Here is a 25,506-nt window from a genome sequence, read left to right on the forward strand (position 1 = left end):
TGTGACCTTCCGGAAGTAGACCATCAGGGCTTTCTCCCGGAGTGCCTCTGGGTGGATATGAACCATTAGTAGCGAAGTGCTTAACTGTTTGTACCACAAAGGGACTCCGAAAATGTTCCCATATATTACCAAATGTTTCCTGGCAGGCAAAATCACCCCAGTTGAGAAGCACTTCTTTAATCTTTACTTTCCACATTCCCTCAGGTAGGTATTGTTAGTATCCCCGAGGTCTTACGGATCTTAACTGAGACCTGAAGGACTTGAAGTCTAATCTTCCGCTCTCTAGGTCCTGTGCTGTTTGTGCTGCCTGTGTTTTCATCCAGCTGTTCAGCAGATGTTTGGAGTCCCTGGGTGGTGGAAGTGGTTAACAGTCTAGGCTACTAGCCAAAAGGATGACGATTCAAGTCTACCCAATGTTTGAAGGTTCCAGTCTGCCCAGAGGTGCCTCAGAAGAATGGTCTAGTGATCTACTTCCAAAAAATCACCCATCGAAAACCCCACGGAGCACAGTTTTACTCTGACACACATGGGTCACCGTGGTTAGAGCCAACTGGAAGACAGCTGGTTTGGTTGACAGGAACAGGGATACAGCAGGAACCAGGGCTCACACTTGGGGAACAAACTTTATTACAGGAAGGGACAGGTTCCTTTCTATATATGCTTTGTCTTGGAAGTGTCTCTCCAGTGCAACCGGGCGGCATGGTAGCCCACATGGAGGGCACAGTCACTAGGATCACTTATTAGGCACTCACTCTACACCAGGCTTACTAATACACCTAACCTGCACACCATCCCATGGGCAAGTCAACTTTGTTTGTTGTTGTTGTCGTTAAGTGCCACCCAGTCAGCGGCAACTCATGGCAACCTTGTGTATAACCAAAACAAAATGTTGCCCAGTCTTGCTCCATCTTCACAATCTTTGTTATGTTTGAGCCCATTGCTGCAGCCACCATGTCAATCTATATCATGTTTCTCAGGTTTCTCTTGTTTTTGCTGACCCTCAATTTTACCAACCATGATGTCCTTTTCTAGCGATTGATCTTTTTGGTGTCGTGTCCAAAATAAGCAAAACAAAGTCTCACTATCTTTGCTTCTAGGAAGCATTCTGTACTTCCTCCAAAATTGACTTGTTTGTCCTTCTGGCAATCCAAGGTATATTCTCTATTCTCGGTCCACACCACAATCCAAATATGTCAATTCCCCTTCAGTCTTCCTTTTTCATTGTCTGAGCTTTTGCATGGATATGGGATCAGAATCACCTTTATTGCCCCATTTTACAGGCAAGGAAGGCACAGAGTGGGTTGAGGTGGCAGAGATGGGGTTCTGTGTCAGGCAGCCTGGTTCCTGAGCCCAGGCTCTACATCAAAATGCAAAATGCACTCAGCGTGCACATTAGGTGTTGGCCAGATGGACAGGGAATTCCCCCCAGTCCTGCTGACACCATCTGTTGGTGAGCCCAGACATTGTGAGGTGCGATATTATACAGATTAACGTGACCACAGCGCACCCTCCTTCACTGTCCTAGGACAACACAACATCAGCAAACTACAGTCCACACTCAGCTGTGGACTGAGGGGTCTGAGACCAAGCACCCTAATCGGCTTGTGGCTGTGTCACTCCAATCTCTACCTCCACCTTCACATGGTGAGATAATCAAACATCTAATGTTTGCTAAGTTCATCTGCCCAGGTGGCATCCCGGAAGGCCCCAGCCCTGGAGGACCCCGGCAGTGTAACAGGGACCCTACAACATAGCCTGGAGCCCCTGGAAGCAGGAGGGAGACGTGAGGGATATGGTTCATCTTGGCCTTGGGGACCCAACGGACTGAGTCAATTCCTGTCCTGCATTCACAGTGCCGTGACCCCGGTGGGGTCCCCAGGCTCTCTGACCCTCAGGTTCCTCGTCTGGGCCATCAAGAACTTGAGCTAGAGATCAATGGCTCTTGATCTTACCAAGGTCTGCACCATTTGCAAAGCGCTGCGACATCCCCTTTATCTCTTCAACAACCCCACTGGGAAGAAAGGAAAGGGTTATTCTCCCCATTGCCCAGATTAACCTTGGCATTTCCCCCCCAGATCCCATAGCTAGTGTCTTAGTTTCCTAGAGCTGCTGTAATAAAATACTATGGAGGAGGTGGCTTTAAAGAACAGAGATTTATCTCTTACGGTGCTGCAGGCTACACCTCTGAATCAGAGCATCAGCAGGACTGTGCTCTGGCTGTCGGTCTCAGGGGAAGATCCTTTCTTGTCAGTAGCCCCAGCGTTTCTTGGTGTTCCTTGACTTTGTTAAAAATAGTCAAAACTCACCAAAATTTGAACATAAGGTTTATTCTGAGCAGTCATACTATATGCATATAGGGAGGCCATTTTGATTCCAGAAAAAGGCGAATGTCTAGAAGCTAGGTACAGTGGGGTTTGTAAAGAGAAGAGGAGGGAAAAATAATAGAAGATCAACCTTTGGTAATGTTAACGTGATTGATTGAACCCTGCCTTCTGCCTTTACGGAGATCAACTGATACCAGGTTACTTCCGGCCTGGATACTAATAATTTAGCCCTCCACCCACCTGCAGGCAAGAGACTTTTTGAGATTTAGGTTAGAAAGCAACAGTTTGACAACTATCCTTCTCTAGCAGGATAAGACAAATTTACATTGCAATAGAGCAGCTTCTGGCGGGTTTTTGCAGTTTGGGTCAGGCTTTTTATGGTTAATATTTGGTTTATGGGATAAGAAAAACCTTAAAACCCAAGAAAGTTGTCTGTTATTAATTTTCCTACTCAACAGCTTGTATCTTCGCGTGGTGTCTTCCTCTTGTGTGGGACTCTTTCCATGTCTGGCCTTCTATAAGACACCACACAGAAGGGGTTGGGACTAGTACCTACCCTACTCTGTTATGAGCTCCTTAACTGATAACATCTTCAAAGACCCTCTTTCCAAATAAGCTACTTATTTGCTTCACAGGTACTGGGCGTTAGGACTTCAACTTTCCATTTTTGGAGACAATTCAATCCAGAACCCCTGGGACATGGCAAACTTTGGGGATCCCAGGCTTCCGAAATCCAAGCCCACACAGTTAGGTTTCCTCCAGTCCTCGAGATACTGAACATTGTGGTATAAGGTTTGACTTTATGGGGAAGGATGAACAAGAAGGGCCCCACGCCGTTCACCTTCTGTGTGCCCGGACAGGCTGGGGAACACACTTGCAGCCGTTTTCTTATTCAGGTCCCATGGCTATTCTGGAAGTAGATATTTTCACTCCTGTTTCACAGGCAGGGAAACTGATGAAAAATGTGATTTCAATTTCAATGGTCTGAATCCCAGAGAGTCCAGAAGATTTGCTGCTCAACGGGGTGATGGGAAGGTCAACGCACAGGTGGGTCAGTAAGGTGAGGCCAGGCTTCCCAGGGATCTAATATACAAAGCAAGCTGCGTGCCTTTCAACAGTACAAGAAAACAGCCAGGGAAAACCAGCTCAGAGACCTGAAACAGCAGGGGAATTTCAGCCAGAGACGAAAGTAAAGGTAGCCTCTGACATAGGATGTGTTCAAGGTACAGTGAACTGCACTTACGATCATCCTTTTTTTAATGATTTGTGTATTTTTTATGTACGTATGTATCTTTTTATGTATGCATTAAAATGTATCTGTAAGTTATATATAATTGAGTGGATTCTGACTCATAGCAACCCTATAGGACAGGGTAGAACTGCCTCACAGGGTTTCCAAGGAGTGGCTGGTAGATTCAATCTGCCAACCTTTTAGTTAGCAGCTGTAGCTCTTAGCCACTGCGCCACCAGTGTTCCTAAATAGTTTCATGAGAACCCTACCCCAAGAATTCACACAGGAATCAGGGCCATATGTCAGTCTCACTCAGGTCTCAATCAGAGGCACCTGCAGACTGGTTAGGAAAAGGGTGACATTTCTAACACAACCATTCAGGTAACAGAAAACGTGTAAAAGAAACTGTTCGTGGGGTTTAGTAGGTTAAACCAAAACCATACCCAAACCCATTGCCGTCGAGTTTATCAGGACTCATAGCAACCTTATAGGACAGAGTAGAACTGCCCCATAAGGTCTCCGAGGCTATAATCTTTCGGGAGCAGATGACCAGGTCTTTTTTCCTGAAGAGTGGCTGGTGGGTTCGAACCACCAACCTTTTGGTTAGCAGCTGTGCACTTAACCATTGCACCATCAGGGCTCTTTCCATAAAGATTACAGCCTAGAAAACTCTATGGGGAAGTTCTGCTCTGTCACATGGGGTCACCATGAGTCAAAAGTTGACTCAACAGCACCTAACAACAGCAACAACCAAAGCACTGATAAAGGTTTCCAGATTGGCACTGCCGTCTTTCCAAGTTTAACGCCTGATTTCTCCCCAAATTTTAACTATGCCTATTATTTTCAGGAAAGTTATTTTACAGATAAACAAAGTAAAATAAATGAAAATTATAGTAATGACAAGAGTATTGCCATTTGACACAGAAATAAATTAGCAGGGAAGGAAATGCTTTAAATGAAGTGCCGTATTCTGACTGAAGGAATCTCACATACAGTATCATATTTAAACCCAATTTCATTGCAGGCAAGTTTGGAATAATTGCCCCCATTTTACAGACAGGTGTTTGAGGCTTAGAAAGGTGGAATGTCTTGCTCAAGACCACCCAGCTGGTGGGGCCTGATATCAAACCCAGCAACTCCACCTCACCACAGCCTGCCATTGCTACCCTGTGCCCCCGGGATATATGCTAAACATTAGTTTGATTGATCAAGCAAACAAAAAACAGATCATGAAAGCCCTGGCAGAATGTGTGCAGAGTTTCAAAGAGATGATACCTCTTGTTCACCAGCATGTATTTGCAGAGCTCTTACCAACTGTTAGGTCCCTGGATGGTACAAACGGTTCCCACTAGCCTACTAACCTATACATTGGCTATTCAAACCCACCCAGCAGTGCCACAGAAGAAAGGCCTGGCAATCTGCTCCCATAATGATTACAGTCAAAAAAATCCCTATGGAAATACATCCTAGAGAAAGAAAGGCCCTCAACAAATAGATAATGCACACCCATGTTCGTTGCAGCAGTGTTAACAATAGCAAAAAGAAGCAAACAACTTAGGTGCCCATCAGCAGAAAAATGGATAAACCAATTATGGTATTCCACACAATGGAATACTACAAACTGACAAAGAACAATGGTGAATCCACGAAACATCTCACAACATGGATGAATCTGGAAGGCATTATGCTGCGTGAAACTAGTCAGTCACAAAAGGACAAATATTGTATGAGGTCATTATTTTAAGAACTCAAGAAAAGGTTTAAACACAGAAGAAAACATTCTTTGATGGTTACGAGGGTGGGGAGGGAGGGAGAGGGGTATTCACTAACTAGATAGAAGGACAACACACAATAAGGGGAAGTCAGCACAACTGGACTATACCAAAAGCTAAGAAGTTTCCTGAACACAAACACTTTGAGGGGCAGAGTAGCAGGGGCAAGGGTCTGGGGGCCATAGTTTCAGGGGACATTTAGGTCAATTGGCATAACAAAGTTTATTAAGAAAATGTTCCACATCCAACTTTGGTGAGTGGCATCTGGGGTCTTAAAAGCTTGCAAGCGGCCATCTAAGATCCATCAATTGGTCTCAACCCACGTGGAGCAAAGGAGAATGAAGAACACCAAAGACACAAGGAAAATATTAGTCCAAGAGATGAAAGGGCCATATAAACAAGAAACTCCATCAGCCTGAGACCAGAACTAGATGGTGCCCTGTTACCACCAATGACCGCCTTAGCAGGGAATACAACAGAAAGTCCCTGACAGAGCAGGAGAAAAGTGGGGTGCAGAGCTCAGATTCACATAAAAAGACCAGACTTAATGGTCTGAGACTAGAGAAACCCCAGAAGACATGGCTTCTGGACTCTCTGTTAACCTAGAACTAAAACCATTCCCAAACAGACAAAGATAAGACTGGACTATAAAACATAAAATAATACTCATGAAGAGTGTGCTATTTAGTTCAAGTAGATACAAGAGACTAAATGGGCAGCTCCTGTCAGGAGGCGGGATAAGAAGGCAGAAAGGAATAAGAGCGGGGTGAACGGACATGGTAAATCTGGGGTAGAAAGGAAGAGTGTGCTGTCACATTATAGGGATTGCAACTAGGGTCATAGAACAATATGTGTATAAATTTTTTTTAATAATTTTTATTGTGCTTTAAGTGAAAATTTACAAATTAAGTCAGTCTCTCACACAAAACCCATACGCAACTTGCTACATACTCCCGATTACTTCCCCCTGCATGAGAATGTGTGTAAATTTTTGTATGACAAATTAACTTGAGCTGTAAACTTTCACATAAAGCACAAAAAAAATCCTATGAAGCAGTTCTACTCTGTAATACATGGGGTCGCCATGAGCCGGGATCAACTCCATGGCAGCAGGTTTGGTTTCTTTTGGTTTTGCCAACTATCGTGTCTGCAATGATGGGCTCAAACATAGCAACAGTTGTGAGGATAGTGCAAGACCAGGCAGCATTTCATTCTGTTTTGCATAGGGCTGCTATGAGCCGGGCACCTAACAACAACAGTGGGAGTCTTTAGGTGGCAGAAACACTAAAGCTTTTGGCCGCTAACCAAAAGACTGGTTGTTCGAAGTTCACCAGAGGCTCCTCAGAAGAAAGGCCTGGCAAGGTGCTTCCATAAAGATTACAGCCAAGGAAACCCTATGGGGCAATTCTACTGTGTAATACATGAGGTTGCCATGAGTCAGAGTCAATTCAATGACAACTGGCTTGGCTTTTCCCCTCTATTAAGCATTTGGAGAAAAGATACTAGAATTTTGCTTTGGAAAGAATTCCATGCCCAAGAAATCTATACTTCAACTTAAAAGCATAGCATTGACAAAAATTCCATCACTCGTCTGTCAGTTTGTCATACTGTGGTGGCTTGCATGTTGCTGTGATGCTGGAAGCTATGTTACCGGTATTTCAAATACCTGCAGGGTCACCCATGGTGGACAGTTTCAATGGGGCTACCAGATTAAGACAGATGAGGAAGAAGGACCTGGCCATCTACTTCTAAAAAAATTGGCCAGTGAAAAGCTTATGGAGAAAAGTGGAACATTGTCTGATATAGTGCCTGAAGATGAGCCCCTCAGGTTGGAAGGCACTTAAAATACGGCTGGGGAAGAGCTGCCTCCTTAAAGTAGAGTCAACCTTAATGACATGGATGGAGCCAAGCTTTCAGGACCTTCATTTGCCCATGTGGCATGACTGAAAATCAGAAGAAACAGCTGCAAACATCCATTATTAATCGGAATGTGGAATATGCCAAGCATGAATCTAGGAAAATTGGAAGTTGTCAACAATGAAAGAGAACGCCTGAAGGTAGATCTCCAAGGCATTAGTGAGCTGAAATGGACTGGTATCGGCCATTCTGAATCTGACAGTCATATGGTTTACTATGCTGGGAATGACAAATTAAAGAGGAACGGCATTGCATTTGTTGTCAAAAGAACATTTCAAGATCTATCCTGAAGTACAATACTGTCAGTGATAGGATAACATCCATACACCTATGAGGAAGACCACTTAATACAACTATTATTCAAATTTACCCACCAACCACTAATGCCAAAGATGAAGAAGCTGAAGATGTTTACCAACTTCTGCACTCTGAAATTGATCAAATGAACAATCAAGATACATTGGAGATTACTGGTGATTGGAATGCAAAAGTTGGAACCAAAGAAGAAGGATCAGTAGTTGAAAAATATGGCCTTGGTGATAGAAATAATGCTGGGAGATCTCATAATAGAATTTTCAAAACCAATGACCTATTCATTGGAAATACCTTTTTTGAACAACATAAATGGTGACTATACAGGTGGACCTTACCAGGTGGAATACACAGGAATCAAATCAACTACATCTATGGAAAGAGATGATGGAGAATCTCAATATCATCAGGCAGAACAAGGCCAGGGACCAACTGCAGAATAGACCATCAATTGCTCATATGCAAGTTCAAGTTGACGCTGAAGAAGATTAAAACGAGCCCACGAGAGCCAAAGTATGACCTTGAGTATATAGCATCTGAATTTAGAGACCACCTCAAGAATAGATTTGATACATTGAACACTAATGACTGAAGACCAGACAAATTGTGAGATGGTATCAAGGACATCATACATAAAGAAAACAAAAGATCATTAAAAAGACAGAAAAGGAAAAAAAGACCAAAATGGATGTCAGAAAAGACTCCAAAACTTGCTCTTAAACATAGAGTAGCTAAAGCAAAAGGAAGAAATGATGAAGTAAAAGAGCTGAACAGAATGTTTCAAAGGGCAGCTCGAGGAGACAACATAAAGTATTATAATGACATGTGCAAAGACTGGAGTTAGAAAACCAAAAGGGAAGAATCCTCTCCGAATTTCTTAAGCTGAAAGAACTGAAGAAAAAAACTCAAGCCTGGAGTTGCAATATTGAAAGATTTTATGTAGAAAAATTGAATGACGCAGGAAGCTTCAAAAGAAGATGGAAGGAATACACAGAGTCACTGCACCAGAAAGAACTGGTGGATGTCCAGTCATTTCAGGAGGTGGCATATGATCAAGAACTGATGGTACTGAAGGAAGAAGTCCAAGCTGCCCTGAAGGCATTGGCAAAAAACAGCACTTCAGCAGTTGACAGAATACCAACTGAGGTGTTGCAACAAACAGATGCAATGCTACAAGTGCTTACTCGTCTATGCCAAGAAATTTGGAAGACAGCTACCTGGCCAACCAACTGGAAGAGACCCATATTTATTACCATTCCAAAGAAAGGTGATCCAACAGAAGGCAGAAATTATCAAACAGTATCATTAATTCCACACACAAGTCAAATTTTGCTAACGAGCCTCAAATGCAATTGCAGCAGCACATGGCCAGGGAACGGCCAGAAGTTCAAGGCCGATTCAGAAGAGGACACTGACAGATACCATTGCTGATGTCAGCTGGATCCTGGCTGGAAGCAGAGAACACCAGAAAGACGTTTACCAGGGTTCACTGACTATACAGAGGCGTTCGACTGTGTGGATCATAACCAATTATGGATAACTAACGTTGCTAAGAATAGGAATTCCAGAACATTTCATTGTGCTCATGCAGAACTTGTATATACACCAAGAAGCAGTCATTCAAACAGAACAAGGGGATAGATACTGTGTTGTTAAAGTCAGGAAAGGTGTGTGTCAGGGTTGTATCCTCTCACCATACCTATTCAATCTGTATGCTGAGCAAAGAATCCAAGAATTTGGACTCTATGAAGAAGAACGGGGCATCAGGATTGGAGGAAGACTCATTAACAAACTGTGTTATGCAGATGACACAATCTTGCTTGCTGAAAGTGAAGAGGACTTGAAACACTGATGAAGATCAAAGACCACAGCCTTCAGTATGGATTGCACCTCAACATAAAGAAAACAAAAATCCTCACAACTGGACCAGTAAGCAACATCATGATCAATGGAGAAAATACTGAAGTTGTCAAGGATTTCAATTTACTTGGATCTACAATCAACACCATTGGAAGCAGCAGTCAAGAAATTAAACTAAATTAAGTGCATTGGGCAAATCTGCAAAAGACCTCTTCAAAGTGTTGAAAAGCAAGGATGTCACATTGAGGACTAAGGTGCACCTGACCCAAACCATAGTATCTTCAAGCACCTCACATGCATGGGAAAGCTGGACAAAGAATAAGGAAGACCAAAGAAGAACTGTTGCAGTTGAATTATGGTGTTGGTGAAGAATATGGAAGATTCCATAGACTGACAAAAGAATGAACAAATCTGTCTTAGAAGGAGTACAGCCAGAATACTGCTTAGAATTGAGGATGGCAAAACTTGTCTCACGTAGTTTACACACGTTATCAGGAGAGACCAGTTTCTGGAGAAGGACATCATGCTTGGTAATGTAGAGGGTCAGCACAAAAGACGAAGACCCCTGTGATGTCTTCCAAATCTCTTGGCCTAGACAAGTGAGCACTTCTAGCACTGCATCTGTTTGTTGCAACATCTTGATTGGTATTCTGTCAGCTCCTGAAGTGTTGTTTTTTGCCAATGCCAAAGTGTCAACTTTGCTGGGCCGTGATTCTCAGTGCTTTGACAATATTGGTGTAGTTCGACAGCTCTGTAATGATGTAGTCACCTCTATAAAGCAATCTGATATAATGTAATTGCTTGCACAATGAGATCTGTTATGAGTAATCCATCAGCTGAGAGGGAGTTTCCTTGGGAGTGTGGCCTGCATCCAATATATGTGAACTTTCTGGCAAAGCTCCCTGGATTTTGGTCACTTTTGGTCCCTCTGGATCCTGCTCCTCATCTCGCCTCCGGTTCTTGGTAGTTGAAGTAGCAGCTTACCTGCCGATCTTGGGAATCGTCAGCGTCCACAACCTGTGAGTTACCGACCTGCTGTCTGACTTGCCTATCTGGGGTTCACCAGCCCCTGCAGCTACGTGAGTCAGAAGAAGCCTCCAATCTGACCCACAGACTTGGGACTTTCCAGCCCCTACAACCACGTGAGCCATTTCCTTGATATAAATCTCTCTATGATAAATACATTCGCTTCAGTGATTTTGCTTCTCTAGAGAACCCAGCCTGAAACAACCCTCAACCAAATGGATTGGCGCAGTGGCTGTAACAATGGGCTCAAACGTAGCAACGACTGTGAGCATGGCACAGGACCGGGCAGTGTACATAGGGTTGCTATGAATCTACATATTTCACATGAATTCTCTCTTATCCCCTCAGCCTCTTACAAAGGAAATGGGATAATACCCAGTTATACAGAAGGAAAAGAAGCCCTCATAGCACAATGGTTAAGCGGTTGGTTACTAACCGATAAAGGTCAGCAGTTCCAACCCTCCAGCCACTCGGCAGAAGAGAAGACCTGGTGATCTGCTCCTGTAAAGACTGCAACCTAGGAAAACCTATGGGGCAGTTATACTCTGTCCTACAGGGTCTTTATGAGTCAGAACTAACTCAACGGCACACAACAACAACGTATTTTAGACAAGGAAGCTGAGGCTTGGAAAAGGATAAGCAACTTGACCATGGTAACCCAAGGAGGAAGTGTTGAGAGCCAGGTATTAAGTTGTTCTAAAACTTCTAAAATCTTGCTCTAAGACTCCTGTCTTCACCGCCCCCATTTCTAGCCTGCATTTCCACCCACACACAGTGATATGCTGTAGTATAACAGAGCGAGCCTGAACTCGAAGGTGAGAAACAGAGAGACGTTGACATCTTCCATCGTGTGAAAGGTGACCAGATGGCCAGCAGTTGAGACATGCAACCTCACACAGCAAAAACCAGATGACTTCAGACTCAGACTCAGACTCAGACTCAGACTCAGACTCAGACTCAGACTCAGACTCAGACTCAGACTCAGACTCAGACTCAGACTCAGACTCAGACTCAGACTCAGACTCCTTTAAGACAGTTTGTAATTGAATATTTTGTAAGGCTGGGTGTCTGTTTGGGTATCTCTTTGATTACTGACCCTCTTCTTCAGACTGTAGGCTCCATGAGGACAAAGAACTTGAGTGTTTTGCTTGCCAGTCTACCTCCTGCTCCTAGGCATGGTGGCTGGCGCATTAGTGGACATTCAATGCAGATTTACTGAATGATGTATGGGAATCACTACCCTTATACAAACTGTGTGAACAGGGGCTCGGCACACATGATCTTCAGTAAACATCACAAGGAGGACTGCATAAAGTAAGAATGTCTATCTGCATTTTACAGACAGAAAACTGAGGCTCTGTGATGTTAAGTAACTCACCCAAGTGCACCAGCTCCTTAGTGGCTGAGCTTGGCTTGGAACTCAGGTCCCTCTGGCTCGAGAGTGTAACATTCCCAACCCCTCGGTCTTCATGCTTCTCCAGGCCAGGAGGAGGTTTGGCTACATACCCCTCGGTCACTCTGCTTGCCCAGGCATGTCTTCTGGGCCTCCCACTGCCCCCTGCTCTGGGTCGCTAACTCAGGACTGTGCTGTGCTTGTTTGCAGGCTGAGGAGGCAGCAGGGCCAGAGCGGCCAGCTTGCAGACAGTGATGGCGGAGCGGGCAGCCAGGCCCAGGGCAAGCTCCAGGATGGACATAACAACAACATCCTCACCCACACCTGCTCCCGAGGCTGCAGCAGCTAATTCTCCACCTGCTGCTGCCCAACCCGGACTGCACAGGGCTCTGCCCTGCCCACCAAGATCCCCTTTCTCACCCCTGATAGCACTAGATGCAGAGAGAACCCCAGGCTCAGAGCTGGGAAGCCTGGATTCTGGCCCCAACCCACCCCCACAACCACTGATTTCCTGTGTCACCTTGGGCAAGTCATGGCCTCTCTGAGCCTCAGTTTTCTGCATCTGTCAAAAGGGGTTCAACAGCTCTCGGCTCCAAATCTAATTCCAAGATTCACATTAGAATCCAACTGGATAGCAGACATGCAAAATCTCTGACGTTATAAAGTCATTTTTAAATGCAAAACATAACCTTAAAAATTGGAAGCACGCTCCCATTGCCCCCAAAGCAATGCGACCATCACAACTTTGCAATTCGGTTCTTCTTAGCTTGTTACATGATACTTTCAACAAATGCAGCCCCGATGGCAAAATAAATGTTCAATGTGTTTGCCCTTCCTGTGGAAACACCATTCCTGAATCCTGGAGCCAAGCTTGTTCTGAGCTCCAACTTGTGGCGACCTTATATAGAACGTCTTGATCGTTGGTATGTTTGCGTCCATTGTTGAGGCTATTGTGTCAATCCGTCTCATGGAGGATTTCCCTGGTTCTTTCTGAACCCCGACTTTACCAAATCTAAATGTCTCCATAGGCATTCTCTGCCAGATTACAGTCTTGGTGACCTTCCAAGATGGCACAGTGTGCAGGCCAGCCTGGTCCCCAAAGTCTTGGTGCTGCGGACACATTCCTCCTCTCACTCACAGAAGACTGGCTTCTTTTTATTTCAGCAGCCCATACCCTCCCCACCTCTCATGGGCATTGGGATGGCACCCACCTGCCAGTTCAGATAAGAGCCAGCTCATTGATCATCAAGAGTGTCATCAAAGTTACCCCAAAACTCAGCCCCAGGAAGGGTGTGCAATCCAGTCCTGAGCATTGTCTTACTGAGAGTGCGCAACTGGTATTGACAAGGTGTCTCCATATTGATCAGTGAGGAATCATGGGTGGTTGCCAAGTTTATTCTAGGAGGAAACTGGGTTCAGACGAGAACCAAGGTGTTTTACGATCCATTCAGGAAAGAGTTGGCCTTTGAATTTGGAGTTACCGTGGTGTAGGAGGAAACCCTGGTGGCGTAGTGGTTAAGTGCTATGATTGCTAACCAAGAGGTCAGCAGTTCGAATCCGCCAGGCGCTCCTTGGAAACTCTATCGGGCAGTGGTACTCTGTCCTATAGGGTCGCTATGAGTCGGAATCGACTCGACCACAGTGGGTTTTTTTTTGGGGGGGGGGTGTAGGACTCATATAGGGTCACTATGAGTTGAAATCAACTCGATAGCAATGGGTTTGGTTTGTGTGTGTGTATGTGTGTGTGTGTGTGTGTGTGTGTGTGTGTGTGTGGTGTAGGAGATAAAGCTTAGACTCTGGTGTTCCAGCCCTTTCATTTGCTAACGAGAAAATCTTAGGCAAGTCACGTAATCACTCTGAGCATGTGTCCTTGTTTCAAAATGGGGATAATAAAACTAATCTCGCAGGGCTGTTATGGGGCTAAATGAGATCCTACCTGTAACATATCCAGCACATAGAGAGAACTAGTTGAACAGTAGCCATTTTTTGTCATCAGTGTCATCGTCATTGTCACTATTTGGAGAAACTTTCTTATTTCATCCACTTGGCAGGTCAGTTTACTGGAGAAACAAGCCCGGTGCTTAGAATTCTTTTAACTTTTCTTCTTGGAGTCTTTGACATCTGTTGTTCTAGTTAAAACCAAAAACCCGTTGCCGTTGAGTCAATTCCAACTTATATTGACCCTATAGGACAGAGTAGAACCAGTCCAAGGAGCAGCTGGTGGATATGAACTGCTGCCCTTTTGGTTAGCAGCCAAGCTCTTAACCATGTTGTTCTAGTTAAAAAAAAAAAAAAAAAAATCAGCTCTGACTCAGGTCAGCCTTATGTGTAAAAGAACAAAGTGATGCCCAGTCCTGCACCAGCTTCGTGACCTTTGGTATATTTGAGTCCATTGCTGTGTCCATCCATCTCATGGAAGAATTCTTTCATTTTAACTGACTCTCTGCTTTACTTGAGGAACCCTGGTATATATCCCTATTAAAGCTCCATTGTGTTTTTATTTTTTCAACCAACTTCTGTTTTCCACTTTTACATCATACCTTTGGGCCGTCAATGTCAACTCTTGGATTTCTTAAGAGACATTTTAATTTATGATGTAGTTTTATACTTTTATTTTTCACAAAAAAAGAGATGGTCATTTTTTTTCCTCCTTTGGACCAAGGCTATTTCTAGATTGTGTTGTCCACGTAATCTATTTGCTTTGCACACTGTGTAGAGTCTTCAGCTCCCTGTTGGCACCATCCTGTCCCCTCCAGGAAATAATGGGGCTGCTCCTGTCTTCACTGTGACTCTAGTAGCAGCACCTCAGATTGCTTGCTGGGCTGAGTTCACGAAGCAGGGGCAGGCTCTGGAAGTAGCCCTGAAAACACTGGAGTCTCTGGGTCTGTTCAAGTTGGCTGTCTCTGTTCAGAATAAACTATATCTTGGACATTCCTTCTTACAACTTTGTTCTTTAATTCAAGATTCGTGGGGTGTTCACCATTGCTCTCAGAGAGAAGAGGTTCAAGTTTAATTAGAAACCAGAAGAGAAAAACAGATACCAAGCAACTAATGGGTTTCTCCACAGTATAAAACCAAATTTAGCTTGACAATTCAAGGCTCTAACCAACTTGACCATAATTTAAATGGTTGCTGTTGTTATTATTATCTTATACTTACAAAAGTACAATCTATTCACTAGAGAAAAAAATACAGAAAATTATCCACCTACAGAAAAGCACTCAAACTTTCCTCAGGTTATCTCTCGAGGGGCACACGGATGGGTGCAAATGAACTTTGGTTGTTGAGTTAGTCCCCACCTCATCGTGACTTCATGCCGTCTTAGTCTGGAAGCTCCGCTGAAACCTGTTCAGTACACACAAGAGTGGTGGCTATGTAAGAGGTGTATTGGCTGAGAATCAAACCCAGGCTGCCCACATGGAAGGGGAGAATTCTACCACTAAACCACTGCTGTCCATGAACTAGTACTTGCTTTATCATGCCGACTTCTTGATTTCCCACCTCCCTGCCTTTGCCCACCCTGTCTTCTCTACTGGAAATGCCTTTCAGCTCCCAGTTCTGTATGTCAAAATATTTGTCCTCCAAGGGCCAATTCCACCTAATCTGTATTGCCTTCTCAACTCATCACACCCACTAACTAGCTAGATGTAACCTCTTCCAGGAACTCTCCCATGCATTTTCATTAACTTTCTCATGGTTCCAATTGCTTGCAACTGCACAGTAATTTTTGTCCATGGTGAATCCTCCTTGCCTGCAAGCTCCCTAGGAAAAGAAAAAAAAAAGAGAGAGAGAAGCTAAGTCTTATTCACATCAGACGGCAGGCTGGAGGCTTCTCCTGACTCACTTGGTTGCAGGGGCTGACGAATCCAAAATATGCAGGTCAGATGGCAGGCTGAAGGTTTCTCACATCCCAAGACCTGTAGGTCAGAGGATTTTAAGACAAATGCAGGATAAGAAAGAGTACAAGTTTTGCCAGAACGTCCATGTATATTGGATGCAGGCCACATCCCCAAGGGAGCTCCCCTTGCAACTGATTGGCTGCTCACATCAGATCACACAGTGGAAGATGATTACATAATGTCTACCAAACCACTGAGAATCATGGCCCAGCCAAGTTGACAAATAACATTACCCATCACCTTGTTGTTGCTTGTGGTTTTAGGGCAAGCTATAGGCTGATGGCCTCAACAGGGCTTTCTTGCCTCCGTTGGAATATTCCTCAGGCTTCTTGTGCCAGTAGGTCAAACTGGGTCACATTTGTATAATTACCCAATCCTGGATGTCACAAGCCCCTTCTCATTTACCAGCATATATTACAGTATTTTCCCCCAAATCCTGCTCCCCCAAATTTTCCTGAACAACCAAGGGGTATTTTGATGTTAACCTGAAGGTCCTCCTGCCCCTGCCAGTTTGTTGGCTGGGCAGTGAGAAAAGGCGGTGCCCACCCCAAACCCTGATTGCTGCCCACAGCTCTCATGGTGTCAGCGTCTTCATTGGCTGATTTTCAGAAGTAGATCACCAGGCCGTTCTTCCTAGTCCATCTTAGTTTAGATGCTCTGCTGAAACCTGTTCAGCATCATAGCAACGCACAAGCCTCCACTGACAGGTGGGTGGTGGCTGTGCATGAGGTACACAGACTAGGAATAGAACCCAGGCCTCCAGCATGGGAGATGAGAATTCTACCCCTGAGCCACCATTGCCCTCTCTTGGGTCTTCTTAAAGGTTTGTTTTTCTCATCTCTAAAATGCAGAATTAAAATTATGTCAGCTTTGTAACAGAGAGTGGGCATCGAATGGGGCTGGGGTTTCCCCTCGTCAAGCTCCTCCTAAACAAGCCCCCACCCCTTTCCGGGGGCTCCTGAAGGCAGGGCAGGCTGGGAGCTTGTCGCTTGCCTTTGCAAACTGCTCCTATGAAGGTCTCTGCTGATTCTCAACCTAACGGCCAGTGTTTTGTTCCTTTGTGCATGGGTTCTCCTTGAGACAGGGGCCAACTCCATCGCAGCTAACAACAACATAAAGACCCGTAGCTTGCCTCAGGTCACCCAGTTACTTTGTGCCAGAGCCAAGATTTGAAACGGGGCTGCTGGAACCCAAACTTCTTGAACTTTATATTACATAGTGCTGACCCAGGGTTGGCTTGAGGGATCATTAAGCCCCTCCTCAGTCTTTCAAACCCCTTGCCATCGGGTCAACTCTGACTCATAACGGCCCCATAGGACAGAGTAGAACTGTCCCATAGGGTTTCCAAGGCTGTAAATCTTTACGGAAGCGACTGCCACATCTTTCTCCCACAGAGTGACTGGTGGGTTTGAATCACCAAACCTTTCGGTTTGCAGCTGAGTGTTTTAACCACTGTGCCACAAGGGTGCCCTCAGTCTCCATCACTGCCACAAAAACCACGCTTATAAAGGTACAATTCAAATAAGCAGAGCGTGCTTGTTCAACAGGATCCCTGGTGACGCAGTGGTTAAGTGCTTGGCAGCTAACCCAAAGGTCAGCAATTCGAACCCACCAGCCACGCTGCAGGAGAAAGATGTGACAGTCTGCTTCTGTAAGGATTTACAGCCTTAGAAACCCTATGGGGCAGTTCTTCTCTGTCCTTACAGGGATCCTATGAGTCGGAATCGATTCGAGGGCAATAGGGCTTGTTAAAAGCAGCTTTAAGGTAAACCCTTGATACCCCACCCCACCCCTTAAGCCAGACTACTGACCTGAGTCCCTGCTCTATAAAGAGCCGCCCCAATGCTTGTCACCACCAGGGGAAGCATTCCCAATACCAGGAAGCACACCTGGAACAGTACCTTCTCAGGTGAGACAGAGCTAACCTCCAGTGCTCATATGATGCTCCTTGCATGTCCCATGCTGCTGAGAATCAGATTCAAAGGCCTCCCAGTACATTGAGTGCCTGGGGCCCCTCGCCCTTAGTGGGCAGAGGGGCAGCTCTGGGCATGGAATCTTCTAAAGTGGGCCCAACCCTAGCTCCTCTGACAGGCCTTTAGCTCCTGTACAAGATTCCCAGGAGCCCCTCCTTCCTTGAGGATTCAGCAAGCTAGATGCAGAGAGAGGGTGCCTGCTGATGGCACCTGTTAAAGCCCTTGACCTTAACTCAGCCATAAACCAAACCAAGCTAGTTGCCATGGAGTTGACTCTGGCTCATGGCAATCCCATGTGTGTCCAAGTAGAACTGTACTCCATAGGCTTTTCAATGGCTGATTTTTTTTTTTTTAAGTGTATCACCAGGCCTTTCTTCTAAGGTGCCTCTGGGTGGATTCAAACTCCAACCGTTCCAGTGGCAGCCAGATGCATTAACTGTTCACACCACCCAGGGACTCCTGGACCATCCATGAAAGCCTCGTATTCTCCTCAGTGAAGATAAGGGCAACAAGACTGCTGAGTCAGAGATGAGGGGCTCAATTCCTGGCAACAATAGTGTTGTCTTAGTCATCTAGTGCTGCTATAACAGAAATACCACAAGTAGATGGCTTTAACAAACAGAAATTTATTCTCTTACAGTCTAGTAGGCTAGAAGTCTGAATTTAGGGCGTTGGCTCCAGGAGAAGTCTTTCTCTCTCTGTTGGTTCAGAAGGAAGGTCTTTGTCAAAAATCAGCACAGGAACTCTGTGTCCAAAAGATGAGCTACGCTTCTGGCACTACTTTCTTGGTGGTATCGAGATAGGGAAGAAACAGGGACTGAGCTCCGAGACAAGGAGCCCTGCATCATCTGCAACTTACAACTTACTCACAAAAATTATGTGCTTGGCTAATGACACAAAGCCCCATCCCTGAATGTGTGATAAGGAAAGAACAAACACTGTACTCCCTTGTAAGATGTTTTTCAGAGGAACCAGCCCTGGAGCATGTATAGACATCGGCAAGGTGACCGACAGATGACTACTGCCTGATGAGTCCCAGGAACCCATGAGTAAACATAACACAGTTATCCTACCCTAAATTCTAAGAGCTGTGACCTCCCTGACTCTGACGAGTCAGTCTTTTAGAGAGGCTTAGTCTTTCCCTGACTTCTTTTGCTTGACTCAAGCAAAATAAAGCTTGCTGAAGACAAAGTTTGTCTTTTGAATGTATTCTTACTCGGGAAAAGACAAGGACCTTTTGCGTCAGATTGGCAATTGGTAACACTATGAGGTTCCCCTGTCTCTCTGCTCACTTATCTCTTTTATATCTCAAAACGGATTGGCTCAAAACACAATTGAATCTTGTAGATTGAGTCCTGCCTCATTAACATCATAGAGATAGGATTTATAGCACATAAGAAAATCACCTCAGATGACAAAATGGTGGACAGTCACGCAATACTGGGAATCATGGCCTAGCCAAGTTGACAACTATTTGGGGGGAAAACAATTCAACCCATGACAAGCTGTGTCCAGAGTACCAATGTTTTCTCACTCTGGCTCTCTGTGCCCCAGGACTTGGTGAAGAGGGTCAGTGTCACCTGTACATGCCATGGAATGCATTACAGGAGAGGAGCCCTGAACACAGCACATCAACTGCTTTCTAACGGGCAGTGAGCACCCTTGCCTTTGCTCCTGAGGGAGACACTGCCTCTATCTGCCGGCTCAGCTCACTGTACACACATCCTTGAGACAATGATCTGGAGCAATAGGTCAGTGCTTGTGATGGTTAAGATTGTGGGTTGACTTGGCTGAGCCATGATTCTCAGTGTTTTGGCAATTGTATAATGTTGTGATCACTTCCCTGTTGAAATCTGATGTGTGATCACACCCATGATGGAATCTGCTGAACGGTACTGGCGAGTGTGGGGCCTGTGGCTGCTTACTACCCCCAGCCTTCATCTCTCCACCCTCCGCCACCTACTTCCTTCCTGCTTGCCTTGCCAAGGCTTTTGACTTGCTCTGGATCCTGCAGCTGCCTCTTGTTCATCTGACCTCCAGCTCTTGGGACTTGAGCTTGCAGCTTACCTGACGATCTTGGGATTCGTCGATCTTCACAGCCTGTGAGCAAGAGCTTGCTCTCGGACCTGATGATCTTGAATTCGACAGCTCCCACGGCTACGTGAATCAGGAGAAGCCTTTAAACTGCTCCACTGGCTTGGGACTTTCCAGCCCCTACAATCAAGAGACCTGTTTCCTTGACACGTTATTAGGACGGACCAGTCCCTGGAGAAGGACATCATTCTTGGTAAAGTAGAAGGTCAGAGAAAAAGAGGAAGACCTTCAACAAGATGGACTGACATAGTGGCTGCAACAGTGGGCTCAAGCATAACAATGATCATGAGGATGGCACAGGACCAGGCAGAGTTTCGTTCCCTTGTACATAGACTCCCTATGAGTCAGAGCTGACTCAATAGCACCTAACAACAACTGAAGTGTACATGTAGAAACTGCTGAAATGATGTATCTTTGGCTGTGTATACTTTCACCAAAATAAAAATTTTTATCTTTTAAATCTGCAAAACAGCTGGACTACAGCCCTTGGGGCATCATTTTCCCATCTCCTGCCCCCAGCAATAGCTTCATTTTTTCCTGAGACTAAAGCCAAAATTCTGCTCTGTAAAGAAATAGAAAGATATACCTGGGGAGGGCAAGGGCTCCTAATTATAATTATTGGTGCTCAGGGTTGAGATAACCCTTGGAAGATGGGCCATCCTGCCTACCTGTGTCAGTCTGTACAGACTTGAGTGGAGCCAGCTCATTGATTGACCCTATCCACATGCACAAAGCTCCAGTCAGCGTCCCCTTCATGGGGAAAGCTGGTAGACCAAGCAAAGTCATATAACCACAGCAGAAACCCACGGGGCCACCTGTGTTCATCAGCTAGGCCTTCTATTCATAAACCAAGAGGACAAGCTAAGGTCACCAGATTGGGGGGAAACCAAGAGGACAAAAGAGAGGCGCCAAGGTGAACACACGGAGCAGCTCTTCCCAAAGGAAAGAGTCAATTTAGGGAAGAGAAGAGAACTCATGTCCTCAGAGATACTTGAAAATATATTGTAGCCATAAAACAATAGCACAAGCGACCATAAAAACAATTGAAGAATATGAGAGAGCTCCTGAAAATTAAAAATTATTGTCAAAATAAAAAAAAAATTCAATGAAAGGGCTGCAGGAGTAAGTGGAAGAAATCTCATAGAACAGAAAACAAAAGAATATGAGTAAAATTTGATTGAAAGGTTGAGTCACAGAAGATCAATTATTGTAATAAGAATAACAAGATGTACTGAGCACTTACTATAAGCTAAGCATTGTACCAAGCACTTTGTACACACACACAAAATGCTTACGATGAGAGAGATATGATTGTTGTTGGTGGTGGTAGTTGCCATCGAGCTGGTTTCAACTCATGGGGACCCTGTGTACAACCTATGAAAACATTGCTCTGTTCTGCGCCATCTTCATCGTCATTGGTACGTCTGAGTCCATTGTTGTGGCTATTTTAGATGCAATGAGGAAACTGAAGCTCAGAGATGAAGAATGATTTATGAAAATCACACAGCTGGTAAAGAACCAGACCTCAAACTCAAGCCTGGACCACTTTCCTACTCTGCTACTTTCACCAATGGGTTCATCTCCTTGATGAACTACTGGGCTCCGTAGAAAACTCCATTCACATACAAATAACGTTGCAAAAACTTTCAATTGTTTTAAATTTTTACAATAAAACCACAGACAATGCATAGATGCTTTCATTATATCTAGAAAAGAGATGTGCTTACAATATAGCTGATACAGTCAGAAAAGGGGGTAGGGGTGAAGAAAATGGGGTGAGAGAATCGTCAAGGTGCTAATTAGCTCATTTTTCGTGGACAGAGTCTATAGGCACAATTTTTAAAAGTTGAAATAAGAAATAGAGCTTATAATCTTCATTATATAGGAAGCTAGAATGGGGAGATTTAGGCTCACTTACTTTGGACATGTCATCAAGAGAGACCAGTCCGTGAAGAAGGACATCATGCTTTGTAAAGTAGAGGGTCAGCAAAAAAGAGGAAGAATCTCAGTGAAATGGACTGACACAAATGTGAGGAAGGCACAAGACGGAGCAACATTTCATTCTGTTATACGTGGGGTTGCTATATGATTAATAGCATAGTTATAGTGACATTATAAAGTTAATAGGGCAGATCCAGGTTTTGAGGGGCCTGGAGCTTATACAACTTGGAGGACCTCTTGAAAAAAATAAATAAAAATTACAAATTCAAAATTAGGTACAGGGCCTTGAAAGGGACCCGGGAAATTGAGAGGCCATGAAGCTTAAACTGTATTATCTTCACAGTCAGGCTACCTTGAATCAATCCATAGAAGACACCAAAATATCAAGAAAACTAAGAAAATGTAGAAGGAAGGCAGAGAAGTAGATGATAGAGTAGTAGACTAAATTAATTTTCAATGTAAAGTAAAAATAGATAATGTTTGCGTGTCTGTTATGAATAGAATTGTGTCTCCAGAAAATATTTGTTGAAACACTAAACCCGTACTTGTGAATATGACCCTGTTTGGAAATAGAGGGTTTCTTTTCTTATGTTAATGAGGTCATACCACAGCAGGGAGGATCCAAACCTATTCACTTCTGAGTGGTGTCTTAAAAAAAAGAACAAAATAGACACAGAGACACACACAAAAGGATCTATCCACAGGCAAAGGAACACCAAGAATCACCAATAAACACTAGAAACTAGAAGAGAGACCTACAGAAGGAATCGACAAAGCTGAGACCCTGATTTTGACTTCCAGCCTGCAGAACTCTGAGAGAATAGATGTCCCTTGAAAAAATTTAAAACATTTTTTTTTTTTTTTACAGCAGCTTTCCCACAGCGTTAGGGAACTAAGACAATATCAAAAAAAAAATCACATATATAATTCTATAAATATATTTTTACATATATATAAAATTATAAATGTATACACATACACACACATTAAAAACTAGGTGAAACACAGAGGAGAGAAAAGCAGAAATGGCTAAACATTATTTCTGCTCCAGCGATCGTCTGGAGGTGAGTACTGGGAATAGGGAGACTTATTTTTTATTTCATCTGTGATCATTAAGGTTGTGTGTCAGCTTAGCTGGGCCATTATTCCCAGTGGTTTGGCAGTCGAGACGTCATTTGGCAGTTTTTTATGATGATGTGATCACTTCCATGATGAGATCTGATGTAACGTGATCACCTCTATGATGGGATCTACTGTGAGTAGCCAATCAGTTGAAAAGGAGTTTCCTTGGGGTGCGGCCTGCACCAAATATGAGTGGACTCTCTGGCAAGGCTCATGGGCTTTTACTGCCTCTGGATCCTGCAGATGGCTCCTGTTCTGACCTCCAATTCTTGGGACTTGAGCTAGTAGCTTACCTGATGTCTTGCCTGCCGATCTTGGGATTTGTTGATCTTTGCAGGCTGTGAGCAAGAGTCCTGCTGTCTGACCCACTGACCTTGAGTTCGCAAGCCCTTGTGGCTACATGAATCAGGAGAAGCCTCAGTCCTGACTGTTTCAGCCTCTACAATCGCATGAGCCATTTCCTTGATATAAATCTCTCTATATATACATATGTATACACTTTACATGTTTTGCTCCTCTAGAGAACCCACCCTAAGACACCACCCCACTAATTTTTTTCACTTGCATCTATTACTTTTATAATTTTAAAAAGAACATTATGCCAGGTGCTGGCAAAATTGGATATTCACCTGAAGAAAAATGAAACAGGACCCATACCTCACACCATACACAAAAACTAACTCAAAATGGGTCAAAGACCTAAATGTTAAACCTAAAACCATAAAATTCTTGGGAGAAAATCACGGGACCTAACCTTTTGTAAAAATAGGATTTTTTGTTCTTGTTAGGTGCCATCAAGTGGGTTCTGACTCACAGCAACCCTATAGGATAGCAAACATCAACATAACAATATAGATGGGACCTCATAAAAATTAAAAATCTATGCTCATCAAAAGGCTTTACTAAAAGAGTAAATAGACAACCTACAGACTAGGAAAAGTTCTTCAGAAATGACTTATCCGATAAGGATCTAATTTCTAAAAGCTATAGAAAAACTGCAATAACGCAACAACAAAAAGACAAAGAACCCAATCACAAAACAGGCAAAGGACATGAAGAGAACCTTGACCAAATAGTACATCCACACAGTCAATGAACATATGAAAAGATGCTCACGATCATTAGCCATTGTTGTTGTTGTTTGGTGTCCTCAAGTCCGTTCCAACTCACAGCAACCCTATGTACAACAGAACAAAACACTGCCCAGTCCTGCACCATCCTCACAATCATTGTTATGCTTGAGCCCATTGTTGCAACTGCTGTGTCAATCTACCTCGTTGAGGGTTTTTCTCTTTTTCACTGATTAAAAACATAGATAACAACAAATGTTGTTGAGGATGTGAGGAGATTGGCACATTTATCCATTGCTGGTGGGACTATAAAATGGTACAACCACTACGGAAAATGATACAGAGCTTTCTCAAAAAACTAGAAACAGAACTACCATATGATTCAACAATCCCACTCTTAGGTATACACACTATTGTTGTTGTTGGGTGTCATTGAGTTGGTACCGACTCATAACAACCCTATGTACAACAGAATGAGACACTGCCCAGTCCGCTCCATCCTCACAATCCTTGCTATGCTTGAGCCCATTGTTGCAGCCACTATGTCAGTCTATCTTGTTGAGGGTCTTCCTGTTTTTTGCTGACACTCTATCAAGCATGATGTTCTTCTCCAGGGCTGGTCCCTCCTGAAAATATGCCCAAAGTACAGAAGACAAACTCTTACTGTCCTCACTTCTAAGGAGCATTCTATCTGTACTTCTTCCAAGACAGCTTTTTTCCTTCTTCTGGAAGTGCACGGTATGTTCAATATTCTTCATCAACACAACAATTCGAAGGCATCAGTTCTTCTTCAGTCTTCCTTATTTATTGTCCAGTTTTCCCACGCCTATGAGACAATTGAAATACCAAGTTAGGCACACCTTAGTCCTCAAAGTGACATCTTTTTAACACTTTAAAGCGTGCTTTTGCAGCAAATTTGCCCAATGAGATACATCGTTTGATTTCCTGACTGCTGCTTCCATGGTCACTGACTGTGGATGCAAGTAAAAAGAAATCCTTGACAACTTCAATATTTTCTCTGTTTATCATGATGTTGCTTATTGGTCCAGTTGTGAGGATTTTTGTTTTCTTTATGTTGAGGTGTAACCCACACTGAGGTTCTTTGATCTTCATCAGTAAGTGCTTCAAGTTCTCTTCCTTTCAGCAAGCAAGATTGTGTTGTCTGTGTATCAAAGGTTGTTAATGAGTCTTCTTCCAATCCTGATGCCTTTTCTTCTTCATATGGTTCAACTTCTCAAATTATTTGCTCAGCAAACAGAATGAATAAAAAAAAAAAAAGGTGAAAAGATACAACCCCAATGCACAGCTTTCTTGATTTTAAACCACGCAGTATCCCCTTGTTCTGTTCAAACCACTGCCTCTTGGTCTATGTACAAGTTCTGCAAGAGCACAATTAAGTGTTCTGGAATTCTTAGTCTTCGAAATCTTAGCCATAATTCGTTGTGATCCACACAGTCGAATGCCTTTGCTTACTCAATTAAACACAGGTAAACATTTTTCTTGTATTTTTAAACATTTTTCTTGTATTCTCTGCTTTCAACCAAGATCCATCTGACATCAGCATGATATTCC

General features: G+C 43.9%; 1 protein-coding gene and 1 long non-coding RNA gene across 4 annotated transcripts in view; one reads left to right on the forward strand and one right to left on the reverse strand.

Annotated features, from left to right (window-relative positions):
• The window catches only part of STK32B (serine/threonine kinase 32B), a 489,957-nt gene extending 475,936 nt beyond the window's left edge, over positions 1 to 14,021 (forward strand). For all 3 annotated transcript variants that reach the window (XM_049886552.1, XM_049886553.1, XM_049886554.1), the window contains one exon: positions 12,046 to 14,021. In XM_049886552.1, the coding sequence (XP_049742509.1) occupies positions 12,046 to 12,184 (139 nt within the window). In that variant the 3' untranslated portion in view covers positions 12,185 to 14,021. The remainder of the gene's footprint in view (positions 1 to 12,045) is intronic.
• Positions 14,022 to 15,112: 1,091 nt separating this feature from the next.
• On the reverse strand, positions 15,113 to 24,679 carry LOC126077330 (uncharacterized). Its single transcript, XR_007517707.1, has 3 exons — positions 24,599 to 24,679; positions 15,488 to 15,597; positions 15,113 to 15,180 (listed from the first exon to the last, which is right to left on the reverse strand). It is a non-coding gene; the product is annotated as an uncharacterized LOC126077330 (long non-coding RNA).
• Positions 24,680 to 25,506: the final 827 nt, after the last annotated feature.

Source organism: Elephas maximus, chromosome 5 (genome assembly GCF_024166365.1).
Source record: "Elephas maximus indicus isolate mEleMax1 chromosome 5, mEleMax1 primary haplotype, whole genome shotgun sequence".
Classification (NCBI taxonomy): Eukaryota; Metazoa; Chordata; class Mammalia; order Proboscidea; family Elephantidae; genus Elephas; species Elephas maximus.